The sequence below is a fragment of the Bos indicus genome, chromosome 13, assembly GCF_029378745.1.
Source record: "Bos indicus isolate NIAB-ARS_2022 breed Sahiwal x Tharparkar chromosome 13, NIAB-ARS_B.indTharparkar_mat_pri_1.0, whole genome shotgun sequence".
Lineage (NCBI taxonomy): Eukaryota > Metazoa > Chordata > Mammalia > Artiodactyla > Bovidae > Bos > Bos indicus.
The window spans coordinates 17423015-17446138 of NC_091772.1; the positions used below are offsets into that span (position 1 = coordinate 17423015).

At 49.6% G+C, this 23124-nt stretch overlaps 2 protein-coding genes across 2 annotated transcripts in view; both read left to right on the forward strand.

Annotated features, from left to right (window-relative positions):
- The window catches only part of LOC139186638 (ninein-like protein), a 35888-nt gene extending 27669 nt beyond the window's left edge, over window positions 1-8219 (forward strand). The window contains 5 exon segments of the mRNA XM_070801924.1: window positions 47-88; window positions 90-149; window positions 1169-1238; window positions 6578-6736; window positions 7415-8219. Coding sequence (XP_070658025.1) covers window positions 47-88; window positions 90-149; window positions 1169-1238; window positions 6578-6736; window positions 7415-7747 — 664 coding nt within the window. The 3' untranslated portion in view covers window positions 7748-8219.
- Window positions 8220-19160: 10941 nt separating this feature from the next.
- The window catches only part of LOC139186652 (ankyrin repeat domain-containing protein 26-like), a 53800-nt gene continuing 49836 nt past the window's right edge, over window positions 19161-23124 (forward strand). Inside the window, exon 1 of the mRNA XM_070802000.1 lies at window positions 19161-19781. Within this exon, the coding sequence (XP_070658101.1) occupies window positions 19549-19781 (233 nt within the window). The 5' untranslated portion in view covers window positions 19161-19548. The remainder of the gene's footprint in view (window positions 19782-23124) is intronic.

The window sequence follows — 23124 nt, forward strand, 5'->3', positions numbered from 1 at the left end:
CTCCTGGAATTCCCACTCTTCTTTCTTTTTAAAATTTGTTATCCAGAATCGAGTTGGAAAAGCTTTCTGAAGAAAACACTCTCTTGAAAAGAGCTGGGGAGGATCCGACAAGAGTTTGAAGCTTCAGAAAGGACGGAGGCTGCACAGAGGTAAGGGCCAGCTAATGGGTCCCACCCCAGCCACCCATCCCAGACACAGTTTGCTCATCACAGAAGAAGCTCAGAAGGCATTACTGTAGAAAGTGGGACGTGTTCACAGATAACCCACATTCCAGGAACAGTCAGCAGAGAACTGTGCTGCCCTCCGACCAGCCTTGATGGGCATGGGAGGGCTCAGGCATCCTACAGAATACTCCATAGCGTGCTCAAGGGTCAGAGGAGGCATCCTGCATCCCTGTAGGGGCAGGAGGGCCTCTTACAACCTTCCTGGGCCAGGAGAATCTGTTTCTTCTTGTCCTGATGATGATTTCAGCTGTGCTTTTGTCCAAGGTTCATTCCTGGTCTGTTGATTTCAGTGTGTCAGAGTCAGGGGTCTAGGGCAGGGGCCTGAGCACTGAGGCAGGAGCTGTGTGTATTGTAGAGGGATACTTGTTGGTAGATTTCAGCTTTCACTATCAGAGCCTCATCTAAGAAGGGTTTGGCTTTTTTTTTTTTTTTTAATAAAATTCAAATGAGCTCAGCTCTAAACTGCTGAGAATGTGGTGTTGATTTGATAAAAGTGCCTGACGATTAAAGTGTGGAATCCAGAGTGGATGGTCACCCAGCGATCACTGTTACGTTACAGCAGTTCTGAAATCTGAAAGGTTTCTTCCCTCCAGGAACCATTTTCCCTAAGTTTGGTGCTGGGGCCCTTTTGACAGCAGACGTCAGCAAATGTAAGGCTGTGTTGATCGTTATGCTTCTGGGTGTGAAGAGCACTCCCACGTGCTGGAGAGAGATTAACATGTGCTGTGCAACTGAGGAATGTCGTGGAGGATTTGTTCTTACAGTGCTGGCAGGGTTCCTCTGGCTCCCAGGCTGGGATCCAGTTGGACCAGCACAGTAACAGTGTAGGACAGTGACAGACCAGTGGCTGTAGGCTATCGAGAACAGGTGTACAAACCAGCACCACAGTGACCACGGTGAGCAATGACTCATCAGTGACACTGTTAACTTTGCTTCTTCAACAGGAAGGAAATTGAGGTTTTAAAGAGAGACAAGGAAAAGGCCTGCTCTGAGATGGAAGAGCTCTGCACGCAGGTTAAGTATTGACCCCTGGTGTGAAACAGATGCCCCCCTCCCTCTTCCATTGTTTTGAAATAATCTCAAACTTACAGAAAGGAAACACAGAACATTTTTATGGAAGTTACAAGAGTTGCTGGCCCATCAGCCCCCTCCCACTCCAAGTTGGGGAATCACTGTGAATATGACAGGGTGTAGCCTCATCAGCCACGGCCGGGACCTCGTGTGGCTTGTCTGCCTTTCCTTGTTCTTAGGACCTGGTGCTTTTGAAGGTTATAAGCAGTTGTTTTGGTGTGTCTAAAACTTCCTTATAATTGGATTCCGATTATGTGGAAATATCCCCTTCTCATTCTATCCTGTCCGGGGACACAAGCTTTAGTGACGTCCTTAGATTCTTGGTCAGGTGCTGTGGGCCAGGCTTCTTCACAAAGTTACTTTCCCCTTGGTAATTACGGAACATTTTATAGGAAAATCCTTTGATATGATGTGAATGTCCTGTTCTTCATCAAACTCTCACAGAGTGGTTCTCCCTGTTTATTTAATGGGTTATAATATCTTACCATCAGTGTTTATTTTCATGCTCAATTGTCCCAGATTTGGCTAATAAGAGCCCCCTCCGGGTGAGTTCTGGGCCTTGCAGACAGGTCCTGGTCATTATTTGAGCACTTCCTTACTTTCTAGTGTCCCATGATATTCCAGGTTCATCTGGTACTTCCCTTGCCCCAACCCTGGAAGCAGCCACTTCTCCAAGGAATCCTTGGTGACTTTTAGCTCAGAATGGTACTTGGAGACCAAGATTTGGGTACTGGGGGTGCTCACAGCTCCGGGGTCATCACTATGTCCAAATGCAGTTAGTGCATGGAACTCGGGAGGGTATATTTATTATGCTGTCATGCACGTGGTTTCAGGTATATTTATTTGTACAGCTCTCTACCAAAAATCATAAATTTAAACTCTGCAATTCCAATATCACAGGGATGATTCTAGCTTTCTCTCTCTGTATTTATAACTTATGCCTCTAGCAGTGAAAAGCCTGGTCTCCATCATCCTCAGTGGATGGACTTACTATTTGGTCAGTCCCCTTTAGCCTGCACGTGAATGCCCTTCTCATGCTGTTTAGCACTGACCACCACACTGGTCTCCCTTTGCGCCACGAATAAGTGCTTTCTGCACTTGGTCTCTCTTACTGGCTTTTGTACCCAAGCACACAGCTAGGAGGGCTTCCCTTGTGACTCAGCTGCTAAAGAATCCACCTGTAGTGTGGGAGACCTGGGTTTGGTCCCTGGGTAGGGAAGATCCCCTGGAGAAGGGAAAGGCTACCTACTCCGGTATGCTGACCTAGAGAATTCCATGGACTGTATAGTCCATGGGGTCACAAAGAGTTGGACACGACTGAGCTTCTTTCACTTCACTTCACACAGCTTGGATGTGTCATTCTTTTTTAATTTTTTTAAAAATTGAAATTATTACTGATAATTGCAGGCTCACATGTGGTTGTAAGACATATATTACAGAGGAGTACACTTTGTCCAGTTTCCCCAGTGGCCACGTTTTATGAAACTTTAGTATAGTGTCTGTGTTAGTGTGCTAGGGCTGCCACAGCAAAGCACCACAGACTGAAGGGCTTACACAACCAAGTTTATTTCCTCACAGTGCTCGGAATTAGAAGTTCAGGTCAGGGCGGGGCTGGTTTCTTCTGAGGCCTCTCTCTGGTTTGTACACAACTGTCCTGCCTGTGTCCTCCCATGGTCCTCCTTCAGATGCGTCTGTGTCATCATCTCTTATTAGCGCACCATCATACTGCATTCATATGACCTCGTTTTACCTTAATCACCTCTTTAAGACCCCGTCTCCAACTGCAGTCCCTCTGTACAGGATTGGAGGTTTGGGCTTCAACATTGAATTGGGGTGTGGGGGGGCACAAGTCAGCCCTTAATGAGCATCACAGTCAAGCTGTTGACATTGATGCATCTGTAGGTCTTACTTCCCCAGTTTTTTTTTTTTTGCGGGGGCGGGGGGTGGTGTTCTTTTTCTTGGGGGAGGGGCTTCGTTGCCCCACGGCACGTGGCATCTTAGTTCCCCAACCAGGGATGGAACCCGAGTGTCCTGCCTCGGAAGGCAGGTTCTTAACCACGGGACCACCCAGAAAGTCCACGTGCTCCCGCAGCTTTGCTTATGCTCTCGTGTGGTGTCAGGTCTACACGGTTTTATTCCCTGTGCAGGTTCATGTCTCCACAACCCAGCTGCAGCGCCACTAGGTCCTTCATATTGTTCATTCACAGCGACATCCGCCATCTGTCTTTCTGCCCACCTATCCCAGCCCCAACAGCACCCTTACGGCAGAAAACAAAGAGGAACTGAAGAGCCTCCTGATGAAAGTGACAGAGGACAGCCAACCTTGTACCATTTCACCAGTGACACACAAGGAACCATCCCGAGTGAGCTCTCTGGGACTGCCTCTCTGCACATAGCACGGCTCCCTGCTGCGTGTCCACGTAGTTTCTTCCTGCCACTGGATGGCATTCCAAGGCGTTAACGTCCCACAGCTCGTCTTCAGTTCAGTTCAGTCTCTCAGTTGTGTCCGACTCTGCGACCCTAGGACTGTGGCACGCCAGGCTCCCCTGTCCATCACCAACTCCTGGAGCTTGCTCAGACTCATGTCCATCGCATCGGTGATGCCTTCCAACCATCTCATCCTCTGTCGTCCCCTTCTGCTCCTGCCTTCAGTCTTTCCCAGCATCAGGGTCTTTTCCAATGAGTCAGTTCTTCACATCAGGTGGCCAAAGTATTGGAGTTTCAGCTTCAGCATCAGCCCTTCCAATGAATATTCAGGACTGATTTCCTTTAGGATGGACTGGTTGGTGTCTGCACATTGCAGTCCAAGGGACTCTCAAGAGTCTTTTCCAACACCACAGTTCAAAAGCATCAGTTCTTGGGCACTTAACTTTCTTTATGCTCCAACTCTCACATCCATACATGACTACTAGAAAAACCATAGCTTTGACTAGATGGACCTTTGCCAGTTTTTTAACATGCTATCTTGGTTGGTCATAGCTTTTCTTCCAAGGAGCAGGCACCTTTTAATTTCATGGCTACAGTTACCATCTGCAGTGATTTTGGAGCCCAAGAAAATAAAGTCTGTGACTGTTTCCATTGTTTTCCCATCTATTTGCCATGAACTGATGGGACCGGATGCCATGATTGTAGTTTTTTGAATGTTGAGCTTTAAGCCAACTGTTTCACTCTCCTCTTTCACTTTCATCAGGAGGCTCTTCAGTTCTTCTTTGCCTTCTGCCATAAGGGTGGTGTCATCAGCGTGTCTGAGGTTATTGATATTTCTCCTGGCAATCTTGGTTCCAGCTTGTGCTTCATCCAGCCTGGCATTTTGCATGATGTACTCTGCATGTAAGTTAAACAAGCAGGGTGACAATATACAGCCTTGACAGACTCCTTTCCCAATTTGGAACCAGCTTGTCTTAATGCTCACCTTTAAAGGATGGCTGGGCTGATTCCAGTTTTGGGCCGTCACAGAAGCTGCAATGAACGTTCCTAGGCAGGTCTTTGTGTGGATGGTCTTCATTTCACGGGATAGATGCCCAGGAGACAATTGCTCATCTGTACGGCAGCTACATGTCTAGTTTTATAAGAAATTGCCCAGCTGTTTTCCAGAGCAGCTACTAAGAGTTAATGTTCCCGCCAGCGGCGTCTGCCAGGTCCAGTTGCCCCACATCCCTGTCCACACTTGGTGTTGTCACTCTTATTTTAGCCCGTCCAGGAGTGAGTGACACTGGGTCAGAACAGCTGGCGGGGGCTCCACTTGGCTATCCCCTCGCTGGTTCAGGCCTGGTAAAGAAGGAGGTTTCCCTCGAGGGCAGAGAGCAGAACGCTCTGTGTACTTCAAAACAGGCGCGGTCCTAGTCTACTCAGGCTCATACAGACGCCACAAGCAGGCGGCTTCAACTACAGGATTTATTGTCCCAAGGTTCTCAAGGCCACGGTCAAGGCGGGGCCGGCCTGGTTCCCGTGAGGCTCTTCCAGGCTTGTGGGGAGCCCCCTCTCACTGTGTCTTCTTATAAAGTCACTGTCCCATTGGATTAGGACCCCACCTTGCGAGCACATTTAACCTGAATTACCTGCTAGCAGCCTTGTCCCCAGACTGGTGACTTTGTGCACCCGGTTCTACCCACAGCAGCCACCTTGTTCAGGCCTCCAGCCTCTGGCTCCTGGTGAGCTGTGACGCTCTTCGCCTGTCTTTCTTTCTGGTTTTCAGAGCATTGGTTTGCCCTGTGACTTCAGTTCTCTGATGGGCCTGAGAAGAGTTGTTGACTTTCAGTTACTCAGCTTTTTCTTTGTTCTTGCTGGGAGGGTGGGAGTGCCGACTTCCAAGCTCTTTCCAGGCCAGAGCGGAAATGGCGTTTTGTTTTTCTCGTGGGTCTCTGCACGTTCACTGTCAGGACATAGAAGCGTAGTAGGTTTTCACCTGCTGACCTTGTGTCCTTGCTGAGCTCCCACTCACTCTGGGAGTGCGTTTGTCACCTCTGGTTTCCCAGACTCCTGCTGTACCCTGGAGACACCCGCAGTTCCCATCTGCCTCTTCCCACCGCTGCCTGCCTCCCCAAGTCTGGCTGATACGGTGGGAACACCCACCCTGGGGCGACAGTGATGCATCGGCCTAGCTGTGCATGAACCCTGCTCCGAGGCACAGAGGGCTTCAGACCCTCAGCCTCCGGAGCAATTGCTAGGGAAAAGCAGAGGAGCAAAACATGGTTTGTGTGAAGGCATGTGACACACGGTTGGCGCTAACGAGCTTCCTTGTGTTGCCTGCTGGCTGCCATTTATCCTAGGCTGCACCGCCAGCGTCCAGCATCCACTGTCTGCAAAGTGGGTCATTTCATCAGTGTGCTGTGTTTAATGACAGTGATCAGATTTTTAAAGAGAATCATATGCCTCAGGTTTAGCTAGGGTTCTGGGTTTTTTTTTTTCCTTCAACTTGTATAAGATAATGTCAGAAATAACCGTGGGAGAAACGAGAAAAGCATGCCAGTTCTCCAGAGCAGTGATGGGATGTTGATGGGATGTGAGTGCTCCTGGTGCCCAGCGTTTGTTTCTTGGGGGATTGATCATAGTTCATCCTCCACCCGGTGGCCTGAGAGCCCGTCACTCTGGGGACACTGAGCGAGTGCCTCACCCACTAGTTGCTAATAGCAACCCCACCCCCAGCTGTGATGACCAAAATGGTCTCCAAAGATTGCCAAGCATCCCCTGGGGAGAAGAGTGTCCCTGGTTGAGGACCCCTGGGATGCTGCTGGCTTAAAAAAATAACTTTCCTACCTGTGTTTTCTCCCTTTTTGTTCCAGAGTCAGAAGTGTAGGGATGAACTGTCCCAGCTCAACCACAGGGTCCTGCAGCTCGGAGAGGAGGCCTCTACCCACCAGACCCAAAGCGAGAAGAGTCCCATCACCGTCCAGCTGCTGACACACAGACTGGAGGAGGCCGAGCTCCGGGAGGAGCTGCAGGTGAATGGCAGGCGGGGCAGGGAGGGGCAGGCAGCCTGGCCTAAAACAGACCAGGGGCAGCCCTGACGTGCCTGCAGGTAAAGCAAGGGGCTTCACAAGCAAGCCCTGACAAATGTGTGAACTTTTAGCAGCTTTTGCAAAGCCTGGTACCTCTAGAGAAAGTAGCAGAAAGGAATTAAATCCTGATGATAGGAGCCTAAATTGGGGTGACCTCTCCAGAGGTCATTAGGCAAAACATACATCAAGAGTGGTCAAGAATGTCGGTGTGCTCTAACTTCATGACTCTGCTGTGGGAACTTTACTGAACATTGTGTATGGACTTAGCTGAACATATTTTCATTGCTCTGGTGTTTATAATAGCACAACAGATTTGGAATCAGCTTTGAATCATCAACCGTATTGACTAAGTCAGTAAATTATGGTGCCGCCATTAAAAACCACATTTTTGAATAGTGTCTAATGCTCTGGACATTATAAAAGAGAAAGCATGGCCTATGATGTCGTGGTGGCAGCATGTGTGTGTGTGGAGGAAGGGCCAGGAGATACAGCATGTCGGGTGTGCTGTGGTCACAGATGACTTAAATTTTGTAATTCTTGCTTTTCTGAAGTTTCTGCATGAAGCATGCATCACGTTGCTAATGTTCTTCTTATACTTGTGAAACTGACATTTAAAAACAGGGTAACCAAATCCAAAAACTTGAACTTGACCGTGTGACTCAGGACCGTCAGAGCCTGAGACTGGCACAGTCACAGCTGAGAGAGGCCCTTGAAGAGAGTCGGGACCAGGTGAGTGTGCATGGTGGTCCTGGGCTGCGGGGAGTCAGCCTCGCCTCTGACAGCCTGCACGGGACTAGTCCAGCCAAGGGCATCGCAGGGCTGGCTGAGGCCGCACGGCTAGGGGAGCGCCCTCCAGGCCAAGGATTCAGTCAGGCCCCATCCAGGGTCAGGTGGAACGTGAGCGAACCGTGTGAAGGGCTGTGCCTGTTCCCTCACAAGGGCAGGCGGGCATAGCAGCTCCTCTGTGTGTGCCCTCTGCAGGTGGAGGAGCCAGGGAACATGGAAAGTGGCCTCCGAGGTCCAGGCCGCCGGTGGAGAAGCCCCCAAGGGGACCAGCTCCTCGCCCTGGCGGAGCCCAGGTGTCACATGCCTGTGGCATGTGTGTGGCAGTGCTGCCAATGCCCTGCACTTGTCTGGCACCTGCCAGGCTCAGAGGTGCAGCAGTGGGGAAGCAGGGAGCTCACAGGCTGGGACACACAGATGTGAGCAGAGTGGGCCCAGGACGGGTGATGGGTGCCTGCCAGTGTGAGGTGCTGGGATGCAGGGCTGGTTCTTCCAAGGAGATCGAGCAGGAGGAGAGGAGGGAGGTGATGGGCTGGTTCTTCCAAGGAGCTCGAGCAGGAGGAGAGGAGGGAGGTGATGTTGTGAGGTGCCCTGAGGGCCTCAGGCCCTGGTGGACTCAGACATGGGGTGTGCTTGGAGAGCCAGGGTCTGCAGGGGGAAGGGGCTGTGAGAGAGGGTCTCTAAGCCTCATGTCTCCGCTCAGCCTGGCACCAGGTTCCCCACCTGGCCCCTGGTCTGACCCCTGGACTTAGCTGTGGACACCTGGTGTGAGAGGTCACTTCTCAGATGGCCCAGGTTGCAGAAGGGTCTGTCTGCATGTGGGACCCCTCCCTGTCCAGGGTGTTAGGAGGGGCTGGCAGACCCCTGTGGGCCCAGCCCCCCACTGTCAGCAGGCACTTTCTCCAAGGTATCTCTGTGTACTGGGGGCCCCCTTCCCTGTTTGTAGTGCAAAAGGAACCTTGAGAAATTGCCGGACTGGTTTGAGCCTTTGAGGTGAAGAAGACAGATCCACCCATGGGCAGCAGGACTGGGCTGCCGGAGGCTTCCCTGCCTGCTGGGGGCGGGGGGATGCCCAGCACTCAGCCGCTGTCACGGGCAGGAGCAGCTGCTGTGAGGCAGCTGGTGTCACCTTTGGTGAGTTAGATGAGGACCCCCCGAAACACGCCTGGATGAAAGTGTGCAGAGAGAAAACAGGGCATCTAGGGACCATCGGGGGTGCAGAGGTGAGGGTGCATCCAGAGCCGTGAGGAGGGAGTGGTCCTGAGGTCACAGGGCCAGCAGGGGAGACAGGCGTCAAAGAGGGCACTTACACAGCCGGCATCCCAGGGTGCTGTGGGCGGGGGCACCTGCACTGCCCTCTGTGGCATCGGGTCCTTGTTGCGTGGCAGCCAAGCACTCAGGAAGGGCAGACAAGCATCCAGGCTGCTGAGCACTGTGCTGGGGGATTCCTTAGCATCGCTGCCCCACATTTGGCTGGGCCAGCCTGGATTCAGGGTGGAGAGGTCCGCCATCGTCTGAGGGGCTCACTGCCCCACCCCAGCACCCAGAACATGGAGGCCCTGGCTTCCCGGCTGCAGGGGCCCCGCTTCTCTTCTGGGGACATCCTGCCTTCTCATGTGGTGGTCGAGCAGGGCTCTCCGGAGTGGGCCCACCCTCCACCCACACCTTGTTTTACAAGGAGGGCCTAAGGGGAACTCAGCTGGGCCGTGCTGAAGTACTGCCTGGCCAAGGAGAGTGGACGGCGAGGCCTGTCGTCAGGCTTCAGGGCTCAGCACAGGATCGGCTGCAGGAGGCAGCAAGGCACCCAGGCAGGTGTGCGGGACTCAGACCTGGGCAGGAGTGACTGCATAGTGATCATCCGAAGCTCTAAAGTCGCAGGGAGGCGGCTACGTCTGGTGGAGGGTGTGTGAGAACTTTCCTCCCCTCTCTTCATCCCAGGAGCGTGGCAGCTGCTCCGCTGGACCTGTGTGTGTGGTGTGCTTCTGGGGGTCTGTCTGGGGAAACTGCCCAGGGTGGCCCCTCAGACACGGTGACACAGGCCAGTGAGGGAGTAGGGCTGTGGCTCACAGTTTCACCCCTGCCCGGCCAGGATGGCCAGTGCCCTCCTCCCCTGCCTGCCCTCAGCAGGGCCCCTGGTGGAGCCGCCGCCTCTCCCGTCCACGGGGTCTCAGAGGGCAGGTCTGTGTGCTCCAGACGAGGCCACTGGAGCCCATGGTATAAATGGTGTTTAGATGGCCTCCCAGGTGCTCCATTCAGGGAAAGTGGCCAGGCTCTGGGCAGCCTGGTGCCAGCGATCCCATGGGTTCTGTGCCCAGGAAGCAGATGGCTGAGTCCGTCCACATCCACACCTCTCCAGATGCTGTGCAACCACCTCCGGGGCCCTGGCCACAGCCCGTCTCAGGAGCATGGGCTCTACATTTAGAGGGAGGCTGCTCTATGCTGCTGGTGGGAGTCCCATTATTGAAGGTATTAAACCCAGCAAAGAACCCAGGGGGTAAACAGGACAGAATAACTTGATCCTCCCAGGATCCGGTACGAGGTCACAGGGAGGGCTACAGGCAGGCCTTCCAGGCTCTCAGGGTGCAGAAGCGCCCCTGAATGGACTCTGTGTTAGTCACTCAGTCCCATCCGATTCTTTGCAACCCCATGGACTTTAGCTTGCCAAGCTCCTTTGTCCATGGGATTCTCTAGGCAAGAATATTCGAGTGGGTTGCCATGCCCTTCTCCAGGGGATCTTCCCAACACAGGGACCAAATCCATGTATCCTGTGTTTCCTGCATTGCAGGTGGATTCTTTACCGTCTGAACTACCAGGAAATGGAGTGTGGGCATCAGATAAACGGACTCTTTAGAAATCGTGGGCTCTGCTGGACACGCCCTTCCCTTGTGGGGTGGCCTACCAGGTAGAGATGCAGTTTTCTGTGTCTGGTGGTGACCCTGTAGCTCTGGGCAGTCACCCCATAACCGCTGTGCCTTTTCCCTGGCAGCTGTATGGAGCCACCCAGAGGCTGCGGCTGGCCCGGTTGCAGCACGCCCAGCAGGTGCAGCAGCTGCGGGAGGAGATGGCACAGCTCGTGCCCGCAGTCCACGTGGCCGAGCTGCAGCGGCTGCTGGAAGGGGAGCGGTGGGGGGCATGGTGGCTCTAGGCGGAGGCCCAGGTGAGTAGGGACCGGGCTCGGGGGCCAGCTGGGGGTGACGGGGAGGGCGAGTAGGCTTTCTGGTGCCAGGGGGAGGATGGCCCGACAGCCCTCCCACCATGTGGGATGTTTATGGAAGCCATGGGACCCGGCTTCTGCTGGGAGCTGGTGGGCATTGAGTGGCCAACCCTGAGTCCCCAGCCTGTTTTCTGGGCTGCGTGTGTCTGTAGCCAGCTACACACGTGACCTGCTTCCAGGTCTGAAAGGTGGTGACAGAAGGGCCACAAGAGAGGGATGGGCAGGGATAGCTCTTCAGGAGTGCAGGCAGGTGCAAAGGTCCTGGGGTGGGCTATGCTTGGCATGTTTAAAAGCAGCAAGGGGTGTGGGGTGCTGGTTGGACAAGAGATCAGCACAGTGACAGCACAGACTTGGGGAGCCCTGCTGTGTGCCAGGCTCACATGCAGAAACAGAGTTGCTGCCTTAAAAGAGCAGCAGAACAGTGGCTCAGCGCGTGCACTGTGGGGGACTGGATCCTGGCTCCACCACCTGAGCCGAGTGGTTTAACTGAGTGAGTGATTCAACTCGCTGTGCTTCCATTTCTTTCAACCTCTGGTGGCAGTGGTTCCCACCTCAGAGCAGTCTCTCAGGCATCAGTGAGTGAGCACCTCAAAGTGTGAGCCTGGGGAAGCACATTTGGGTCCTCAAAGTTCATAGGTTAGTGGGAGGGTGAGGAGTAGCAGAGGGCTAGGTGCCTTCCTGAGGAAGGAATTTGTGCAAGATTAGAAAGGTGGGTAAAATCTGACATTTGTAAAATACAAATTCTAACGAAGAACAGCCTTATAGCATTATGCAAACACGTTGTGCTGGAGAGACATTTAAGCTAGGACAGATTATTGACAAAGGAAATTTAGTCAGAGATCCCCTAGAAAGACTACCATGTTTAGGGAAACTCAACTTTGAGTCATTTAGGATTAAAATCCTAGGACAAAGAGTCTCTTATCTGCTCACACTACAGTGAGAAGTGCAGCTTTGTGGCTTGTGAGACATTTCTAACCATCCCTCCCTATAGATGAAAGGTTAGCCAGATACTCAGATTTTGTACACTTCAGCTGATTTCCATTCTAAAGTAAATAAGCCTGAGATGATTCTTTTTAAAATGTACTGTGTTGATCTCTGTTGCTGCTGCTGCTAAGTCGCTTCAGTCGTGTCCGACTCTGTGCGACCCCATAAATGACAGCCCACCAGGCTCCCCCGTCCCTGGGAGTCTCCAGGCAAGAGTACTGGAGTGGGGTGCCACTGCCTTCTCTGGTGTTGATCTCTAACCTCCTCTTATTCAGGAAGCACATGAAAAACAGCTGAAAGCAACAGAAGAGTGGGTGGAGGAGGTGGAAACGATTTTGAAGAACATGGAAGTGCTCCTCCAAGAGAAAGTGGGTGAGCTGAAGGAACAGGTGAGTGACGGACGCCTCCTTTGGGCATCTGGGTAGCTGATGAGGGAGACAGGACCCCAGAGAACCCTGTGTCCTGCGGAAGTGCTGAGAAGGGGAGAGGAGGGCAGGGAGAGGGGAGAGAGAGGCCTTGCTGTCCTTTGAGGTCTGCTTGGTGCTCCAGGAAGTGAAATGTGAGCACATCTGTGGAAATGCTTCTCTTCCACAGTGACCAAATGTGGTTTACCTGGAGCGCCCTGAGCCGCGGGTCCCCAGTTTGAGTCACTCTGCGCAGGCTGCCCGCTTTAGACCCCCACTCCAACCTGTGTAGCCCCTGCCCTGCCGGCACCACCGCCCTCCAACCTTTTCGGTCCCCGGGTCCTCACTTTCCTTCCCAGCCGTCAGACTCCTGGTGACCCCCTACCCACCAGTTACTCTTGGTAAAACCTCAACCCCAAGTAAATCTTGAGGCTCCTACATGCTGGGGGAGGGGGCGGGTAGGGGTTGACTGTCCCAACTGCCGCCTTTCCCCCACACCCCTGTCTGGGGGGCCCTTCCGCTCTGCCTCTGACCCCCAGCCCCTCTCCCCTCCTCTCAGTTGTGACTTGGGCTTGTGTCCCCGTAAGACCAGAAGGTCCCAGAGAAATGGCCGTGTGCTCAGCTCACCCACCCCCGCTTCTGCCGCCCCCTCTCCGGTCTCCTCAGCACCACCTTCTGGAGCCCGGTCCTCCCATCGAGTTCTCTGCTGCCTTGACAGGCGCCCCTTCAGAGCTGTCTGCTCCCAGCCGCCCGGCCACCCAGGGGCCCATCTGGCTCTTCAGCGCGGCCCTCAGTGCGGAGCAGAGCTCCCATCGCGTGCCCCACGCCCCGTCTTTTGGGTCCTGACAGCTGGGCTCCTCGTCTCCTCTACCAGCCCCTCAGCAGCAGCAGTCTTCCTTAGATACGTTGGAGCTGCGGCCTGCCTCAGAGTAGACAGCGGCTTCTCCGGTGGCCTGGAGATCCTGCAGGACCTGGCCCCCTCCCCTCGGCCCCTCGCCCAGCCGGCGTGGCGGCCCTGCCTTCCTCACCGGCCTCCTGGCCGTTCCTGCCACCGCGCATGCGCCGGCCTCTGCCCGGGAGGTTTGCGTCAGGCAGCCGCCCGCGCGTCCTCCATGCTTCTTTCAGGTCTCTGTGCACCTCAGGCTCAGCCGTGTGTCCCCCGCCTGGGTTCTCTGTTAACACGCCACCTGACACTGCGCGCTCTGCTGGCTCCTGTTAGAACACGTGCCTGTGGGAGCAGGGCCGTGGCCGGGCAGCACTGGCCCGCCGAGCTGCTCGGTAGCTACTTGAGTGAGTGGCTTCAGCGCGGACTTTCAAAGCCCAAAGCCGGGACCCCTGCGTCTTTGCATCTTGACTAGTGTGTCCTGTGTCCCCATCACTGAAGCCCCTGTCAGTGTCGTGTGGGTGGCACCCAAGGTGCCTCGGTGCGTCCCGGCTGGCATGGTGGGCCTGCAGAGCGCACTGAGATAAGGCCATCATTTGGGTACTCTTGACAGTTTCCTCATTGATTTTTGGAGGCCTCCAGATTTGGGTCTTCTTATCTTCATTTCGTGATAAGTCAATTTGTACAAAGTTGGCTTAAATTTTCTCTACCACATAGTTCGTCAGTTTCCTCTCTCATGCCAGGATAACAAAACCTGTCACTACATCTAACATGTCTCTGATTTGTAAGGTTCCCCAAACTAGTCTGAACACGCATGGAGGAATAGGAAGGGAGAGCTGGTGGCGTGGCGTGGCTGCGTTAGACGTGCAGTACACTGTGGCTTTCTCCCCTCTCCAGTTTGAAAAGAACACCCGATCTGATCTGCTGCTCAAGGAGCTCGATGTGGAAAATGCTCACCTGACAAAAGTGCTTCAAGTCACTAAAGAGAAGCAACGAGGTGCCGAGAAAAAGTCCCGATTCTTGGAAGAAAAAGAGCTCTCAACAAACTGCTCAGCAAGATTGCTACAGCATCCCTCGCTGTGTAGACTGCTTTTCTTCCTGGAGTTCGTTTTGAAAGAACATCTTTAAAGTAAACCACTGTGATGCTGTAACTTATTGTGGCTCACTGGCTGTACACCCCTGGATAGACGAGGATTGTGATTCTGTTTATCTCACAAGCATTTAATGAAGGTCTGTGTGCCAGATGCTGGGGAAACAGGTTGGAAAAGACTACTTTTTTTTTTTTTTAGTGGTCTTTGGGTAACTTCTAGAGTTACATTCCTAATTTTGCTACTGACAAGCAAAACAGATTATGGGGTTCCCAGCAAGGTAAATGGTAAAGTAAAGCAATTTTAATGTTGCACTTCTGACCTTGGCTACAGAGATTCAAACGCAAAGTCAGGGCTCTATAGTTTTACCATTGCACTGTTAGTGCTATGGGTTTAGTCACTGGCATTCTCGTTGGTGGATCGATAGAGACACTCCAGAAATGTACTTTCTGTGACTTTCAACTGGCGATAAGGGATAGAGGAAGGAAGCCTTTTTGTCAGGGCCCGTTCCACCACGAGGGAGTCTAGACAGTGCTGGTATTTTAGGGCTGTGGACTCAGGGAGGATGGTATCCATTGTGAATGCAATCTTTTCCTCATTGAAATGTCATCACACTGGAAAGTGTATGATATGTTTTAAAAAAAAAGGGAAAAAGTATAGTTTTATATCCAAGATATACATAAAGTATGGTCATTTGGTTTACCAGAATAAACTACTGTAATATGAAGTCACTGTATTTGCAATTAAATCCTTTTCTATTAAAACCGATTAACTTCTAGATATTTTTTAAACTAAAATATTTCAGAGATAGAGAAAAATAGTTCTATAGGAAGCACTCATATGCACTACATGAACATGCAGGTGTGTTAAGGACGTTGTTACAGCATCCTGGACAGAAGCCCAGTCCTGGTTCTACTGCAGCCAACCTCTCTCCCCGTCCTGGTGGCCTCCGCTCTCCTGAAGCTGCTGCACGCCCCCTCCGCTCCGTCTGTCTGCACATGTACTGTCCCTGCTTGAATGAGAAAAGCCTTAAAGCGCTGGAATAGATGGAAAGATCAGATCTGGGGTAGGAGGACTCAACAACATAAAGTGGGCTCTTCTCTCCATGCAACTCTGGTCGCTTAACCTATGACAAAGGAGGCAAGGATGGACAGTGGAGAAAACCCTCTTCAATAAGTGGTGCTGGGAAATCTGGACAGCTACAGTGAAAGAATGAAAGTAGGACATCCTCTGATACCATACACAAAAGTATACTCAAAATGGATCAAAGACCTAAATGGAAACTTTTAGAGGAAATCATAGGCCGAACACACTTTGAGGGAATTCTCTGGCAGTCCAAGGGTTAAGACTTGGCACTTTCACTGCTGTGGGCCTGAGTTCGATCCCCGGTCAGGGAACTAGGATCCCACAAGTCACATGGCACGGCCAAAAAAAAAAAAAAAAAGCACTCTGACATAAATTGCAGAACTATCCTTTTTGATCCATGTCTTTGAGTACTGAAAATAAAAATAAAAATAAACAAATGGGACTTAATTATACTTAAAAGCTTCTGCACACCAAAGGAAACAAAAACAAAATAAAAAACTAACAGGGAAAAAATATTTGCAAAGGCAGCAACTGACAAGGGATTAATCTCCAAAATATACAAATGTAGCTCTATGTCAAAAAAGTAAAAATAAAAAACCAAAAACCCGATTTAGAAATGGGCAACACAAATAAATAAAAATAAAAAATAGAAATGGGCAGAAGACGTTAGTAGACAGTTCTCCAAAGAAGATGGACAGATTGCCATGAAATGATGGCACGTGAAATGATGGTCAGCATCACTAATTATCAGAGAAATGCATGACAGAACTGCGATGAGGTATCACATCACACTGGTCAGAGTGGCCATCATCCAAATGTCTACTAATAATAAAGGCTGGGGAGGGTGTAGAGAAAAGGAAACCCTCCTACATTATTGGTAATACTGTAAATTGGTACAGCCACTATGGAGAACAGTATGGAAATTCCTTAAAAAGCTGAAAATATACTAGAACTACTGTATGATTCAGAAATCCCACTCTGGGGCATATATCTGGAGAAAACTATAATTCAAAAAGATACACATACTCCAGTGTTCATTCCAAACTCCCTTCCCATCCAAGGTTGCCACATCCCATTGAGCAGAGTGCCCCATGCTACACAGTAGGAAAGACAATTGAGTTTTCAACCTTGGGTCCATCACTTACTGTCTGAGTGACTTTGGTGAGGTTACGTAACCTTTCCGAGGGGAGCAGCTACTCACCCTCTGCTGGAGGAACCAGGGAGATGGGTTCCCCTCTGTCCCCTCCCCAGCAGCGCATTCCTTGGCCCTGGTCCACCGGTACTTTGTCTTGTCCAGGCAGACGTGTTTAGGCCTGAGTTGTGCTCCTCTTCAGTTGAGGACCTTCATCATTAGCCTTCCTCTACTCACCACCCTGGGGTCTGGGGCCTGGTGCCCACCTGTCCAGGCCCACTGCCTCCTGCCCTGTCTCCAGAGCAGCTGGACCCCTCCTTCCTCCCCAGCCTTGCCTTGATTATACCTAATGTCCACCCTTACTAGACTGGCGCTCCACCTAGTGACAGCACTTCCCTGCTTCTGCAGAAACAGTGATCACGCACAAATGAACAAGAGTAGTGACCGCTGCCGCGTGTACGCTTAACAAAATGCCCCTTCACTCTACGTGATAGCCTCCAACACCCACAACTTCATAAAGTTGGATGAGACAATTGAGGCTGAGGGTTTAAACTTAATATTTGAGCTGGGATTTGCACATGCACGGCCTGCCTGCCACCAAAATCTGACTCCTTCTGCTGCACCCCTTGGTTTTTCTTTATCACTGTGGGGGTTAGTTTATATTAGTGCCAAATCAGTACTGGGTGAGAACTAGCCCTCTCCCTCCCCAGGCAAACAGTCTAATTTGCAGGCTGAGGTCACAGTAGGAAGGAGATAGATACATGGATCCATAGAGAAATGGAGAAAATAAATTGGTTGAAATATCTGAGGCTCATTTAGGGGCAGAGCCAGAGTAATAATTCAAAAGGGTTCCAGCATCCCGAGCTTTGTCTTATCCACATACGACTATGATCTCTCTTCTCAAAGCTGAGGGCCCAGACATGGCCCTTGGGTTCTGCCCTGCTACAGATGTGGTTTATTTAAGCATCTGAACGCCAGCATCCCACTTTCCTTTAGACAGCTTTCTTGTGCTCTGACAGCTTCAGAAACTAACCAGGGAGCAGATGTGGACAGAGCAGCCCAAGGACTGCTTGGAGCTGCCGGCTGCACTTGCCTCGATCCTGGAGAAATACTTCTTCCATCCCTCAGCCTCATTCACGGGCTGAAAACAGCCCCAGGGCCCATCCGTGTCCCTGATAAAGAATCCTCTCTCTCCACCCCACACACACCCAGGTTCAGACCTGGGCCAATTTCACCACCTTTCAGGTTGGCTGTTGCCTGTCCTGCAGTATCAGAAATGAGAGGCTGACGCTACACTGTGAGTTTAGATCAGAATGTGCTCTTGAGCAAATGTGTGTTTCCTGCTTCTTCCCAGCCTCAGCCACCACCTGGGAAGAGGAAAAAGCTCATTGCTCTTTGCCGGGAGCCAGACTGAGGCAGGTTGAACATCCGCTCCAGCTGTTCTCCACACCTGGGATGCGCTTAATCAGAGCACAGTGCGTCAGCCGCACAGACACAGGGCAGGAGTCCCCTCCCCGCCAGGAAGTGACAACAGCCTGTGACTGTATGCACGCCAACCTGCCCCCCTCCCCATCTGTGGGGACAGATCAGGGACTGAGGGTCTTGAGCTCTTTTTCCCTCCAGTGAGGATCCAGCTCGTGGCCTCACCATGTGATGTTTATACCCTGGTAACATCACTGGCAGCTTTCTCTGAACCTTACCATCTAGCACCTGTGACCTGAAGTGCTGAGAGCTCTCCCCCTTCACCTGTAGGCAAGCCGTTTGATTTCGGCTCCGGTGGCAGAGAGAACAATTCCAGAGTGAGGGAGCAGAATCTAGGCTGTGGCGAGAAGGAGTGAGGCTGGGCAGCTCCTTCAGGGTGTTTGGTTGTGGGTTGAGCACCTTTGAGGCTGCAGGTAAAGGGGGCAGCATAGTTGAGGGAGAGGTTTTTTTTTTTTTTTTTTTTTTTTTTAATTTATTTTTAACTGAAGGACAATTGCTTTACAGTATTGTGTTGGTTTCTGCCAAATATCAGCATGAATCAGCCACAGGACAGGGCTTTTTTCTTTTTAACAATGGGAGCCATCCTGGTCAAAGCCTCTTGGTCCCTGCTTTTCCTACTATCAGACGCTGTTTTCCCAAGTAGACTAGCTTCCCTGTTAGCTCAGTTGGTAAAGAATCCACCTGCAATGCAGGAGACCCTGGTTCAATTCCTGAGTCAGGAAGATCCACTGGAGAAGGGATTGGCTACCCACTCCAGTATTCTTGGGGTTCCTTGGTGCTCAGCTGGTAAAGAATCTGCCTGCGTTGCGAGAGACCTAGGTTCTATCTCTGGGTTGGGAAGATTCCCTGGAGAAGGGAAAGGCTACCCACTCCAATATTCTGGCCTAGAGAATTCCATGGACTGTATAGTCCATGGCATAACAAAAGAGTCAGACACCACTGAGTGACTATCACTTTCATTTTTCATGCTTTTCATAAATGGCCTTGATACCATATACCATACCACCTATGGTATTGAGGAAATTTCTATTTTATTGAATTTTTTTTTATCATGAATGGGTTTTGAATTTTTTCAAGTGTTTTTTATGCATAGTCTTACTTTTAATTCTTGAATGTTGGTAGAATTGAGCTGTGAAGCCATTTGGTCCTAAGATTTTAACTTTTGGGATTTTTTTTAAAATTAATATTTGAATCTATTTGTTCCTGGAGTGTTGAGTTTTTCTATTTTTTCTTGTTTTAGTCTTGACAGGGTGTATGTTTCTCAGAATTTATCTATTTCTTCTAGGTTTTCCAATTTGTAACTGTTCATCAATAATAACGTCCCCTTATGATTATGCTTCTTTACTTCTGAGGTATCTGTTGTAATGTCACCTTCCTTTCTGTGGTTATTTCAGTTTCCTCTCTTTCCTTCTTCCCTTAGGTAAGGGTTTATTGATATTGTTTGCTTCTTTTGAAAAATGCACTTCCAGTTCTTGCACATGCACACTGGGCATTCTGGCACACGGGCAATGTGTTTAGAGGTGTCGCTTAGCAACGATCATTCTGGGATGAAAGATTCCAAACCGTTGAGCTTACCTTAAGCAAACCATTAAGCAAACCATTAAGCTTACAGGCTTACCTGTAGTGCTTGTGTTGGGTTTAGGGGACTGTGAAGAGCCGAGGGGGAGGTGAGGTGTGTTTGGAGCCCATAGGCTCTGCGATGAAGAAGATTTTTGGCTACAGGAGTGAGAAGGGCGAGTCGCCCTTAGACTCCTCCATCAGCCTGGGGAGAGACAGAGGTCATCGTAGAACCAGCTTCCAGCCCGGGTACCACATCCGAGACAGGGACCTCAAAAAGATCCACAAAGCTGCCAGCGTAGGCAACGTAGCCAAAGTGCAGCAGGTTCTGTTGCTCAGAAAGAATGGCCTGAATGACAGGGACAAGAAGAACAGGTAAGTGGGGAGGAAGGGCCTGGCAGGGCTCCCTCCTGTGAGTTTCCCCTCCAAGGCTCACAGACACCTTTGTGGGATCCAGCGCCCCACAGACTTGATAGGCTGCAAAAGCCTTAGCTGCTTTCGGACCCGCTTATAATTCCCCTTATAGAGCACTTTACTGGTCATTTTAAAGTGATTTAACTGAATGTCAGTAATCACGGAACTGAAATGAAACATGAAAAGCGTCTTTTTTTGTCCTTCCTTCTCCTCCTCTTCCTTTGTTGTTATGCATGTGTTAACATGATGTACTCATGAGTAAGAACTCTCAAGTTCTATAGCTCTCAAGAAATCTTCTGGAACTCCCTGGCTCTCACCCTGTTTTTCTCATGTGATTTATGAAAACTCTTCTTCCCATGGATTGTCCATTGTGGATATTGGCAATGGACAGATTTTTGATGTTGTTGGCATTTAATGTACACATTTTTATACCATAATGTTATGTATTACAGAAAACTGCATAGTAAGAAAAATAATCCCCATGACAGGTCAACTTCTGGGTTAAAAATTCTTCAGATACAATGCAATATCCATTTTATATCAGTATACACTTAGGTGTATAGAGAAGGACCTTAGAAGACAGCTTGGAAGTAGGAAGCTGGGTGTGTCCTTGACTAAGAGGACATTTTCTTAGGATCTATGGTTTTTCCATATTTAAACCAAATAAACATCGTGGTTTTAAAGATTTTGGGTTACACATGCTGTCTTCAATTGTGATGAAATTGAAAGTTTTGTATAGTAGACAAAGATTTGCCCTTTTAGATATAAAAATTTGCTTGATGACATTTTCTATTAGAAAGATAAATTAGGTGTAGATGGTGGAGAAATAGCCTGGTAACTATTTAGAGAAAAGTAACTAGATTTTTATCTCACCAAAAAGTTCAGAGGGAGTATAGATCAAAAATTTTAAATATACAGGGTGAGAAAAGTACCAGAAGAAAACTGAAATTCCTATCTATACATTTTGTGTGCTGACGAAGACCATTTTTTCTAGTTCTACTGTTCATTCACCTGAATGTTTTTAATTGGATGGTGGTTGCTGTACCATGTTGTGTTGGTTTCCTCTGTACAACATCATAAATCAGTTGTAAGAAAGAATACACATATCCCACCCCAGAGACCTCTCTAAGAGTGGTTTCAAAGGCAACATTCTGGAGTTTCCTGGGTTTCGGCACCAAAACAAGAAAAGAAAAAAAATCTGAAAGTTGATTTCAGTCAGTTCAGTTCAGTCGCTCAGTCGTATCCGACTCTTTGTGACCCCATGAATTGCAGCATGCCAGGCCTCCCTGTCCATCACCAACTCCCAGAGTTCACTCCAACTCTTTCCGTCCATCCAGCCATCTCATGCTCTGTCATCCCCTTCTCCTCCTGCCCCCAATCCCTCCCAGCATCAGAGTCTTTTCCAATGAGTCAACTCTTCGCATGAGGTGACCAAAGTATTGGAGTTTCTAGCATCATTCCTTCCAAAGAACACCCAGAACTGATCTCATTTAGAAGGGACTGGTTGGATCTCCTTGCAGTCCAAGGGACTCTCAAGAGTCTTCTCCAACACCACAGTTCAAAAGCATGAATTCTTCAGCACTCAGCTTTCTTCACAGTCCAGCTCTCACATCCATACATGACTACTGGAAAAACCATAGCCTTGACTAGACAGGCCTTTGTTGGCAAAGTAATGTCTCTGCTTTTCAATATGCTATCTAGATTGGTCATAACTTTTCTTCCAAGGAGTAAGCGTCTTTTAATTTCATGGCTGCAATCACCATCTGCAGTGATTTTGGAGCCCCCCAAAATAAAGTCTGACACTGTTTCCACTGTTTCCCCATCTATTTGCTATGAAGTAATGGGACCAGATGCCATGATCTTAGTTTTCTGAATGTTGAGCTTTAAGTCAACATTTTTACTCTCCTCTTTCAATTTCATCAAGAGGCTCTTCAGTTCCTCTTTACTCCCTGCCATAAGGGTGGTGTCATCTGCATATCTGAGGTTATTGATATTTCTCCCAGCAATCTTGATTCTAGCTTGTGCTTCTTCCAGCCCAGCCGTTCTCATGATGTACTCTGCATATAAGTTAAATAAGCAGGGTGACGTACTCCTTTTCCTATTTGGAACCAGTCGGTTGTTCCATGTCCAGTTCTAACTATTGCTTCCTGACCTGCATATAGGTTTCTCAAGAGGCAGGTCAGGTGGTCTGGTATTCCCATCTCTTTCAGAATTTTTCACAGTTTATTGTGATACACATAGTCAAAGGCTTTGGTATAGTCAACAAAGCAGAAGTAGATGTTTTTCTGGAACTCTCTTGATTTTTCGATGATCCAGTGGATGTTGGCAATTTGATCTCTGGTTCCTTTGCCTTTTCTAAAACCAGCTTAAACATCTGGAAGTTCATGGTTGACATATTGCTGAAGCCTAGTGTGGAGAATTTTGAGCACTGCTTTAGTAGAGTGTGAGATGAGTGCAATTGTGTGGGAGTTTGAGCATTCTTTGGCATTGCCTTTCTTTGGGGTTGAAATGAAAACTGACCTTTTCCAGTCTTGTGGCCACTGCTGAGTTTTCCAAATTTGCTGGCATATTGAGTGCAGCACTTGCACAGCATCATCTTCCAGGATTTGAAATAGCTCAAGTGGAATTCCATCACTTCCACTAGCTTTGTTCGTAGTGATCCTTTCTAAGGCTCACTTGACTTCACATTCCAGGATATCTGGCTCGAGGTCAGTGGTCACACCATTGTGATTATCTTGGTCATGAAGATCTTTTTTGTACAGTTCTTCTGTATATTCTTGCCACCTCTTCTTAATATCTTCTGCTTCTGTTAGGTCCATACCATTTCTGTCCTTTATCGAGCCCATCTTTGCATGAAATGTTCCCTTGGTATCTCTATTTTTCTTGAAGAGATCTCTAGTCGTTCCCATTCTGTTGTTTTCCTCTATTTCTTTGCACTGATCGCTGAGGAAGGCTTTCTTATCTCTCCTTGCTATTTTTTGGAACTCTGCATTCAGATGCTTATATCTTTCCTTTTCTCTTTTGCTTTTCACTTCTCTTCTTTTCACAGCTATTTCTAAGGCCTCTCAGACAGCCATTTTGCTTTTTTGCGTTTCTTTTCCATGGGGATGGTCTTGATCCCTATCTCCTGTACAATGTCAGGAACCTCATTCCGTAGTTCATCAGGCACTCTATCTATCAGATCTAGTCCGTTAAATCTATTTCTAACTTCCACTGTATAATCATAAGGGATTTGATTTAGGTCAGACCTAAATGGTCTAGTGGTTTTCCCTACTTTCTTCAATTTAAGTCTGAATTTGGCAAT